General features: G+C 47.8%; 2 protein-coding genes across 12 annotated transcripts in view; one reads left to right on the top strand and one right to left on the bottom strand.

The window, feature by feature from the left end:
* Window positions 1-10836, top strand: part of SIRAL2 (SIR2 antiphage like 2) — a 37312-nt gene that overhangs the window by 25361 nt on the left and 1115 nt on the right. The gene's annotated exons all lie outside the window — the stretch shown is intronic.
* Window positions 476-10836, bottom strand: part of SMC1B (structural maintenance of chromosomes 1B) — a 77215-nt gene continuing 66854 nt past the window's right edge. Inside the window, exons 19-25 of the mRNA XM_045779628.2 lie at window positions 10282-10380; window positions 8636-8792; window positions 7449-7603; window positions 6249-6400; window positions 4375-4444; window positions 1810-1920; window positions 476-603 (exon numbers count right to left, since the gene is read on the bottom strand). Of these exons, the coding sequence (XP_045635584.1) occupies window positions 502-603; window positions 1810-1920; window positions 4375-4444; window positions 6249-6400; window positions 7449-7603; window positions 8636-8792; window positions 10282-10380 (846 nt within the window). The 3' untranslated portion in view covers window positions 476-501. The remainder of the gene's footprint in view (window positions 604-1809; window positions 1921-4374; window positions 4445-6248; window positions 6401-7448; window positions 7604-8635; window positions 8793-10281; window positions 10381-10836) is intronic.

Raw genomic sequence — 10836 nt, 5'->3', positions numbered from 1 at the left:
ACCTTAAAATATTTTTGTTTCGAAAATGGTAGATTGGAGACATTTGAAATTAGAATACTCTTTATTGATATTTTCAATATTGATAACATCCTCTGAAATAACCTCCTGTAAAACCCAGGTTCAGTGCCCTGTAACTAGCATATCTGAGAACCAAGAGTTTCCCTTAAAGATTCCTTAAAGGTACACGGCAAGACCTGAGTGAAAATAATGCAGAATTCAACATTTTTCTGACTGGCTTTCGGAATGGCAGTTGCAACCGTGGTATACAATTGAACCTTTTTTTTTCTAACCCATGCAGTGTATACCTAACTCCTAAGAAACTTGAGCCACGCCACGGGGAAGGGGCCCGAACTTGAACGGAAGCCATCGCCGGGGTCTGGCGGGTCGTGGTGGCACAGGCCGCTCGACTGCTCCCGCGCCGTGTGGTTCAGGAGCAAGGACGAAGTACTTGGTGACCCTGACCTGCCCGACCGTCCTGTTGGCTCAGGGTCACTCGTGGTCCTAACGCAACTCTCGGTTTCTTTTGCTGCTTTCTTGGCCTTCGGTGTCTGGATACGGAGAAAGGTCCAGGGTCAGAACTCTGCTGCACATGCAGTCATCGTGCTGAAATGAGAGGGGGCCGCGGAGAGTCAGCTCTCTGCTCAGGGAGGAAGCGTCATCAAACGTCCAGGAAAGGTCACTAGGCAACCCAGATTCCCACTTAGAAAGGGGCCTCCTTCCAGCCACCTGTCTCCAGTCACGCCAGCCTCACGTTCGTGTGTTCTCTGGTGAAAGGCACGCGCACATGCCAGCCCGGAGGACTCGGGCACACGGACTGCGCTGCGCGAGGCTGCTGAGAACGAGTCCGGAGCAGCTCTGACAGTCGGCACAGGCATCCCGTTGGCCAGGGACATACGCGCTGCTGCGGGAGAGGGCGCTTGCTCTGCTCCACGCTCACCACACTTCTCCTGCTCACCTTTCCCTCACCTGCCTCCCTGACCCAGAAGCGCCGAACCCCTTCTCCTTGTTTTAGCCTGGAACAGGGTGGCAGCCCGGCCCTCTTCGCCAGGTGCGCCCCCTGTGCGCATGTGCGGTGTACAGGGTAGTAAGTGGGTTTTTCTAGTCTAGCTGCCTCTGCCAGAGTCTGATTTACAGAGCCCCAGCCAGAGACCTCAGATGGGTAGAGGAAAAAGATCTTTCTTGCTCCCCTACGCTGGTATGAGAATTTCCAGTGGCCCCCTGACATCTTGGAGGTACAGGAAGGGAAGTTCATTTTTATCTTAGTTTAAATGAAAATTCAGGAAGTAAAGCCTAACTGTCCCCAAACTGAACTGAATTAGCTGCTCTACTCCATTAGCTCAGGTAAGTATTTTGAACAACTTAAGAAAGGTGTGTTCGAATTCTGGGTTACAATACAACTTGGAATGTCTGATCAATTTGTTTTTTTCCTCTGGTCCTTTTTGAAAGCTAAATGGGTCTTTTAGTGCTACCCACAATGCATTTGTTCTGCCTAAAACATTTAAACATTAGAAAAGTATGAGATAGAATATTAACAGTTTGCTGTGTTAGCGTGTACCTTAACGAAACTATCCTACTGTTCTGCAAGTTTTGGTTTGCTTTTTCACCTAAAGCATACCTTGAAAATGTCTGTGTACCGCCATAGAAAAAATAGGAGCTTTTAAAATCTTACTTGGTTTAAAAAAATCATTTAAGCCTGTATTTATCAACTGCAGAAATCAAACCGTATCTCCAGACTCCACACCGGTATTGTGACGAGGTGTCAGGAAACCACCAAGGGACATTTCTCCTCTCCCCGTTGCTGGTCCTTACCTCTGGATACACGCCTATCAGCGCGTCGGCTTTGGAGTAGAACTCCTCTTTTAGGGAAATGACTATCATCTGAAACTGCTCCTGAGTCTGCTCTTTGATGTAACTTGAGACCTGGGGGAATGAAAAGCCCACGTGTCACCAGCAGGGAAGGCCTCGTTGTGGGGCCTCAGGACGATGACCCTGCCGGTCTCCAGCTTAGCCTGCGGCAGGTGACCTGGCCCTTAACTTGCCTTTCTGGTAACTCCGTAAAGCTACTAACTCCGATTCTAAAAGAAGAGGTTAGTAAAACATTGTAAATCTTATTAAATCTATCATCTAAAACTTTAAGAATGTTTTTAAGAGCAAAGCTCTAACTGAAGATACTGTCAAGTGAAAATGTAATCAGCTTTCACGACAAGATGAAAACTGCTGATCAGACGCTATGTGAGAGCGAGGATGAACTGGTATTTAAACTTCCAGTTTCCTGTTTTGCTAGCTCAAAGCTGGAAGCGGGAAAAATGGCAATTATATATGTATTCATAACCATAATCTAATTATTTGGTTAGAGTTGAACTCAGTGGCTCCATCAGGAAGCTTGAATCCAAGGCATGAGAATAAGAAGAAAATGGACTCTGGATAGAAATGAGTCCTGTTGAACAAACTCTACTCAGAACCCACAGAAAGATGAGGAAGAACTTGGCCACAGTGTCACGCGATGTCTGCCAACTCCCAGCAGGTCTCTGAGGGTCCGGAAGGGCTCTTCTCCGTCTGCGTCGGTCCTGACCGCACCAGCGCAGTAAGGACGCAGCTCTGGAAGCAGGCACGGCAGCCCTGGGTGGGGAGCAAGTCACCAGCTCAGGTAAGTGATGCAGAGAGGAAGCTGCCCTCGGCTAAGAGGCTGGATCCGCAGGCGGAAGCGACTCCATCCGGCGTCCGAGGCAACGGTAGCCACTAGGATGCGGCGCTGGGGAGCGCTGCGATGCTGGCACGAGTGGAAGGCGAGGCAGGAGGGACTCATTGGGCTTGGAGAGTTGCCTGTGGTACACGGGGGGCACCCTGAGCACTGGAAGGAGCGGGAGCTACTTGGGGTTTGCTCCTCCTATGTTCGCTCCTATTCAGCAGGGCAGTGGAGTGGCCAGGAGAGTGAATCTAAGGGAAGACTGAACGTTACAAGGTTTTTAATACATAGGATGGGTGCCAATAGAAGAGTCTTAAGTAAGAGTCCCTGGAGATGGCGGTAATACAAACATCTAAATTTTGTGGAAGACCCAGATACCTTAAAAGAGGCAGTCCACAAAAATAGATCCCCACTGCAGCATACGGAACGTGGGTACGAAGTGCCAGAAGTCACCTCTTCAGGGGAGATTTCTGCCAAATGAGTCAGGCCGCCAAGTCCAATCAGCCGATGCACACTGGCTGGCATGCAGGAGGCAGATTTTCTGTTGTTCCCATGTTTTCCTTCCCCGGTTACCCTGAAGTCCGGCAAGTCCCAGAAGGTGGCTCTTTGCTGTCCTCCACAGGGCTCAAGGGACTGGGGGTCAGTTTTCTAAGTTTTGTGACTGTGGAGCTGACATGCTGTCCTCAGGCACTCGGTGCCCTGCACAGGAAGCAGGGGCCGGGAGAAATCCGGCTTGGAGGAGGACAGCTGGGTAGGCGCTGGAGGGAGACAGGCCCGCCGCCATCAGAAGGCCCCTCCCGCCCCTGAGGCATCTCCCGCCGACTCCAAGGACTGAGAGCTCTGAGGACACGGCTCAGGGACGGACTCCTCAGCCGAGCTCACGAAGGCGCACAGCAGGATGCCAGCTCGCGCTGTGCTGGACTCAGAACCAGGAGTCGGATTCAGCCACCTCCAAACGACGGTCCTGGCGGTAGGACCGCGACACCAGAGTCTGCGGGCTGAGCGATCCCGTTCCTCGGTGGCCACCGGCCGGGCTCTGCCAGCAACTGACTCTGTCCTTTGGTCAGGCTTCCGTGGCTGACTCTGTTCTCATGTCAGAAAGTCACAGTGGACATATGTGGCTTCAGTGTGCTTCTCTCTCGGGGGCGTTCTAGAGCTGTGCTCTCATCTTGAAGCCTGACCTTAACTGGAACTCCCAAGAGTTTAGCTGTTTCCTTAGTTCGCGCGTCTCAAATAGCACAGGATCCCGAAGTGCAGCAGTCAGATAAGTTTCAATAAATGCAGGAGGGGGCAGAAGTTTGAACTTTAATACCTTTGGAATTTTCTTTAGAAATGTTATTTTTGGACTTTATTAAACAACTAATTTGGACCTATTTGCCACAGGGCCTATTGGTGACCCTCTAGGTCCCAATATCTGTATCTGGGGACAAGTCACCCACTAGCAATGCTGTGGATTCAGTAAAATAATCCTCACTTGACTCCCTATTTTGAGTCCTCAGTAACTCATTCAGGGTCCCCTAAACTTCGAATGAAAACTGCCCCAAATTTTTAGATATTTAACTTAGATTTGATTTTTAATCAGCAATTATCCAACAAACTGTGTGTGTTCAGGGTAAACTGTCCTGACCAGAATGTGATCCTCAAGTTGAAAGCGATCCACTGGAAATTAAAAGCAGAGAGAAACTGACCTTGCCGATATTCGTGTTGTCCAGGGCTGCGTCCACTTCATCTAACACAAAGAATGGAGCGGGCCGAAAACTAGAAAAAAAGTTACACTCAAGTAAGTTACAGCTTTCTATTAAGAGGATTAACAGTGTTCGGAGAAAATAAGAGACATCATCTTGGATGCTTTAGCCTCAGTCACCAACCGCCCCTGCAATGCTAAGTCTGATGTGTGACACTCAGCCCGCGTCTCCTGTGACTGTTGCAGGTGGCATCTGCGGCTGCCCCTGGCCTGTGGCTCTGACGTCAAGGATGAACATCTACTCCCCTGACCTGACCCGCCGTTGCTTCTCTCTCTTCCGCCAGCTCCGGTCAGTGCGGTGCCCTTGGGGTGCGGTGCTTACACACTGATCAGCTCCCCTGGTGATTTCATCTCCTCTCAGGGTGTCAGTACCATCTGTGTATTGACGGCTCCCACGCTTGCCTCCCATGTCCAGAGGCTTACTCGACACTCCCTGTGGGTGTCTAATAAATAGCTCAAGTTCTCCAAAATCCTGCTCCTCACCTGTCCCTCCAGACTTACTCCCTCCCAGGGGTCTTCCCACTCTGATTAGGGGTCATCCCTGCCGCCTCCTTCACACCCCACACCCTGCCTGCTCAGCCTCTGCTCTCACCCTGGTCCAGCCCACCCTCATCTTCCATCTTGGCTGCTACAGTGGTTTCCTAGCCCTGTGCCTGCCACCGTTGCAAACAGTCTATTCGCTATAGATGCCAGGCTCTCTCTGGCCTCGGGACCTTTGCACTTGCTGTTCATGTCTAGAACATTCTTCTCTTAGCTATCTGCAAGACTTGCTCCCTTCATTCCTTCAAATCTTTGTTCAAACATTGCCATCTCAAATAGGCCTTCCCACGCGACTCTTTCATATCGCAAACCCTACCCTGCTTCTTAAGATCTCCATTCCTGTCATTTCCGATAGTCTCTGTTAGGGAATTAGTTTACTAATACACCTTCTCCTCTGTCTTCCCCCAAAACGAAGTCTGTCTGAGGCGGAGATTAATTTGTCCCTGCTGTCTCTCCAGAGCCTACACCCGCGCTTGACACAAAGGCGATGTGTCATCTCTGCTGAGTAAACGGATGGCAGTGACCCCGGGTACCGGCCCCGTTCTGCTGAGACTTGCTCAGCACAGGCTCGTGGTTCGATTCCTGCTGCCTGCTCTCTCCAGAGTCTGCTGGCATTAATGCTATTTTCTGTTCCTCTCCTGTAATGGCCTCTTCTTGATCCTTGGGAGAAGTAAAAAGCAGCTAGAGAACTTAGGCTCATTTTCCTGGTCACGAAAGCCGAGAGGCAGCAGCATGTGCCCCTAGATCTTCCTCTGAGGATTTGCATGTTGAAAGGCAGTTGCCCTAATTTTAGCTAACGTCTTCTTGATTTACTCCACCAGCTGCCACCACCACTAGTGGAAATGAGGAGGTTAAACACTTTTTCAGGAGAAATGCTTCACTTAACATTCTTTATATAAACACCGCTCTCTGAATAGGCATTAGGAAAATAATATACAGGTTGGGAGTTTTTATTCTGTTTGGGTTTGTTGATGTTAACTGTTTGTTGGCAATCCTGATGTCCCAGCTGGCTATTCCAGTATTTCTTTTTCTTCTTTCTTTTCTGTAAAGCTGGAATATTAGTAGCTACTGGTAATTACAAAAATTTAATGAAAATCTGTCAAAGACTGAATTCTGTGTTAGATTTGCAGTCTAAATTATTATAGGCCTAAAACAGAACCTGAATATTGTCTGGCTGAAGAAAACAGTTTTGTACCACATACGCCAAAACATCTTCTGTAGGAGGGTCCATTTGGTTTCTGCCCTGATGCGACATCAGCTAGCTCACTGGGACCTTACCTGTGCACGGCGAACAGGAGGGCTAACGCGGCCACACACTTTTCTCCCCCCGACAGATTGTCCATTGGCATAAACCGTTTGCCTGGAGCCACGCAGTTATAGCTAATTCCCCCTAGGTAAGGCTCTTCTGGGTTCTCTGGGCTAAGAAATGCCTGAAACACAGGTTATTTATTTAGCAAAATCAGAAAAGCAATTAGTAAATTTCAACTTTGGAAACTGCAACAGAGTTTAACTGCAAAGTATTCTATTGGTTAGCTTTCGTCCACTGTGATGGCAAAATTCCAGTGCCTGCAGGTGACGTGCATAGCTGGCTCTACAATGTAGTCACAGGAAGCAGGGCTGTCTGGATGGGGAGTAGAGGGAAAACACTCTCACACACACAAAGGATCAGGCCTCCCCACAGGCCTGCCATGCAGACGTCAGCAGCACGTGCCACAGTCTGACAAAAACAGTCTTCATTCAGCCCACTCAATGGCCCATTCACCAGCCACACAGTGAATACCTACTGTGGGCCAGGTCCTGTGGCTACAGTGATGAATCCTGCCTTCACAGAGTCACTGGGTTTATTTCAGTCTGTCTTTACTAAAAGTAAGTAACTATTTTTGGCTAAAATTCTAAATATCTGATCCAGGATCAACTTTCAGCCATAAAAGAACACCACAGGAAAGGTAAAAGCAGATGTGGAAGACCTGATCGACATCTTGAGTCCACATTCAGTGCCACGGGATCTGCTATGGGGACTGACCATGGAACGGGCAACGGTTCTAGCAAAGAGACTATCGATACAATCCTGCCTTTGGTTCTTTCCCTCTCCTGACCCCAAGTCAGCCATTTCCCAAGACCCCTCTACATTACAGGTACCTTCACTACAGAGACCACTGACCGTTCCATAAAATCAGATTAGCACCAGACAGCAGAACTCCAGAACTGAAGAATATCTGGAAACTAAATGACCTAAACCCCTCAGTTTTCAGATGAAGAGACGGGCCCAGAGAGGTTCTTGCCTTGTCCAGGCTGGCCAATGGTAGAGTGAGTGGAATCTAGAACACACACAGTTACTATGGTAACCAATCTTCTGAAACTGACTTTGCTCCGGAAACTGGGTCACTCAGATAATGTGACAGACATTTATTTCCCACCGGAAAAAAAATACCACCAACACAAAGTTCCCAATAACATTTGGGGGTGAAAAATACATACTTGGGCACTGCCGTTTCTGCAGAGCTGCTTGTAGATTTGATCAATTGAGATGGAGACGTGCTCAAAACACTGGCTGAAGAGGTCGTATCTCCTTTTTTTCACCTGTTCAAACTCTTGCCGACACATTCTGGCTTCCTTTCTGCTGGCCTCAAAAGCTAAGAGAGAATCAATGTTCTTTACTTTGCAGACCACTGAGGGACTGGCTCCTCTTATTTCAACTTTAAAGCATAAAATATTTTTTATTATTTTTAAAGATTTTATTTATTTGAGAGAGAGAGAGTGTGTGCACAAGCAGGGGGAGTGGCAGGCAGAGGGAGAGGCAGGCTTCCCGCTGAGCAAGGAGCCCGACATGGGGCTCGATCCCAGGACCCTGAGATCATGACCTGAGCTGAAGGCAGACGCTTAACTGACTGAGCCACCCAGGTGCCCCAAAAGCATAGAATATTTTAAAAACTGGATTTTGAATTTGGTTGTCTTGAGTAAAATCTACCTTTGAAATACCCCAATTGTTATTAATTCCAAGAATGTGGCTCTTAAAATTGATGAGGCCTTTTTCTAGGGCTAATTTTAAGATAATGACAAATTCTGAAAGAGTAATATGACCATCATGCTGGTATTAAAAAATATATCTGTTCTAGGGGTGCCTGGGTGGCACAGTGGTTAAGCGTCTGCCTTCAGCTCAGGGCGTGATCCCAGCATTCTGGGATCGAGTCCCACATCGGGCTCCTCCGCTATGGGCCTGCTTCTTCCTCTCCCACTCCCCCTGCTTGTGTTCCCTCTCTCGCTGGCTGTCTCTATCTCTGTCAAATAAATAAGTGAAATCTTTGAAAAAAAAATATCTCTGTTCTAAAATAACCAATACACCTGGGGTGTTTGGGTGGCTCAGGTTGTGAATTCAGGGTCATGAGATTGAGCCCCGCATCGGGGGGCTCGCTCTCTCAAATCTTAAAAAAATAAACTTACTAATGCAGCTGTTTATAAAGTTAAAGCAGAACACTTTCAAAAAGGAAGCAATTAGTATTAGAAATGCACATTAATGTAAGACAACAGAGGAAAATATACAATACAAATAAAGCTAAATAAAAATAAAGCTACAATCCAGGGGGGATTGCTGATAAGTGTTACAGAAATCAAAACCCGTCACACCCAAGAATATGGCCTTGCTGACAACTAGAGCTCAGGCTCACCATCTGTGGACTCCTGAAACTTGTCTCGGACAGTCTTCAGTTTCTCCAGGGCTCTCAGGTTTGGGGCCGCCGTCTTCAACAGGATGTCTTCCTGGGATGCCACCTGTTGCAGCAGGAGTCTAAGGTGGGCCTCCACTTCTTTATCAGTTTGTAGAGCCTGTTATTGGGCAAAGAACAGCATTGATTAGCTTGCCTTTCCAAACTGTTGAGTAGGCTCAGGGCCCTTCAGGATTGGGCCCCTGCCTCCACACCACGCCTTCCTGCCCACGAAGCCCTGAGTCTGAAATGCTGCCAGGCTGCGCGATCCCCAGCTTCCGGAGTCGGCTGTGCTCCTCCAGGGCTCTTGTGTTAGAGACCCTGCTATCCTGAGCACGCGTCCCTTCTGTACTTCCCTGTCTGGCTAAAAAGCAACAATTCATAGATCACCTTCATTTACTCATTCGTTAAAAAATACTGTTTACTATGTATTAGACATTCAGTGATGAAAACTGTTCTGGTCCTGCCCGTAGCTCACGGGGAAGTCAGATATACACACTGGCGTTGACAACAGTGCGGAAACGCTCTGACTGGCGAGTGCGGGTACTGCGAGGCAGGGAGAAGGGACCCAACCCATGTGGAGCAGGTAACACGTAAGCTGAAACCGGAACAATGAATAGAGCTTGAGTGAGGAGGGAAGGGAAGGGAAAAAGTGGTACAGGCCTGACCTTCCATGAAAGTGTTCTTGCCCTTTCAGGATCTTTATTGTATATACGATAAAGGTGACATTGTAAGTCATTGAGAAGAGAATTACTTGAAAAGTGTTGCATAAACTTGCTAACTTAGGTAACTTTTTAAAAACAGATTCTCACCTTATACCATATGCCAAAATAAATTTCAGATGAATTAAATAGGTAATGAAAGCAAAGCCATGAACAGGAAGAATATTTATAAATATTTACTCAGTAATAAGGTGGGAAGGATTTTCTAAAATGAAAGCACCAAATAGGCAATAGAAAAGACAAAAGCTTTTTTCTGATTGCCTAAAAATAGCATAAATACAAGCCACAAGCCCAAGAATCTCACAACATATATTAAGAACATGTGAAATTAACACATGTGGGTATTGCTGCTGGCATCAGCTCTCTACTCCCTCCTTTCTCACAGAGCCCATGTTTGACCATTTCTCCGTCAAGTGTCCCCTGTAGGTGGGGGTGGGAGGGGGTCCCTGCTTGATGTAGGGCTAGTCAGGATGGAGTCAAAACAGAAACATAGCATCGTGGTATGGCTTATCAGGATGACTGACACAGAGCTGGAGCTGCTCGATTAAAAAGCCCTTGAAACTGCTCCCCAGGTGTGTGCCCTGCCGCCGTGAAGGCTGTGTCCCCTACTGCAGCGGCCACACCGGGACACTGACGGGCCACAACTGGGATGCTGGAAGTATGGTGGCGACTTCTGTCTCTTGCAGGACTTCTCAGAGACTAATAATCTTGTGACTCTCCAAGGAGACAGCCCTTCAAAAAACTGGCTGACCACAGAAGTGTTTCTTATCTGGGAAGAAATTTCATGATACTAATGTTCTGCTGAGAAATGCTGATCTAAACATTCTGTGGTATATTTAAATATTCAATATCACAGTGAGTTAGTCCTAACAGAAATCTTTCGATTACCTTCAAATCGTCTCTTAGAGAGCTGTAGTCGACCTCGATGGCTGCTTCTTTCTCATAGATGTCAACTGTCGCCTGGGTACTTTCTGCTTCAGTTCCCAACTGAAACACAGATGAAGCGCTTTCTTTGTTATATGAAGTGGTGATCTCCTCCATCTGCCCAGGCCCTCCAGTAGTCCCACCTCACTCCTTACTGGGGCCTACAAGGCCATGATGATCTGGCAACAAAATCCCCAGGTACTTCCATGGGCACAGTATGAGCGAGTGATCTGGTATATAGTATAGTCTCTCTCACAACAGAAGAATCTTCTACAAGAACCCTTGTAAGTCTTACCTGGCAAGTCTAGGTAATGTACCCTCAGTATTTTTTTTTTTGTTTTTGTTTTTTTTAAGATTTTATTTGAGAAAGAGAGAGAAAGAGAGCACACGAGTGCGGGGGTTGGGGAGGAGCAGAGAGAGAGGAAGAAGCAGGCTCCCCGCGGAGCGAGGAGCCTGATGCGGGACTTGATCCCAGGACCCCAGGATCATGACCTGAGCTGAAGGCAGATGCTTAACTGA

The sequence above is a fragment of the Ursus americanus genome, chromosome 17 (assembly GCF_024610735.1).
Source record: "Ursus americanus isolate L20-20 chromosome 17, mUrsAme1.1.p, whole genome shotgun sequence".
In the NCBI taxonomy this organism is placed as follows: Eukaryota; Metazoa; Chordata; class Mammalia; order Carnivora; family Ursidae; genus Ursus; species Ursus americanus.
The sequence above is the reverse complement of the archived record's forward strand: the minus strand, read 5'-3'. Positions and strand labels throughout refer to the sequence as shown.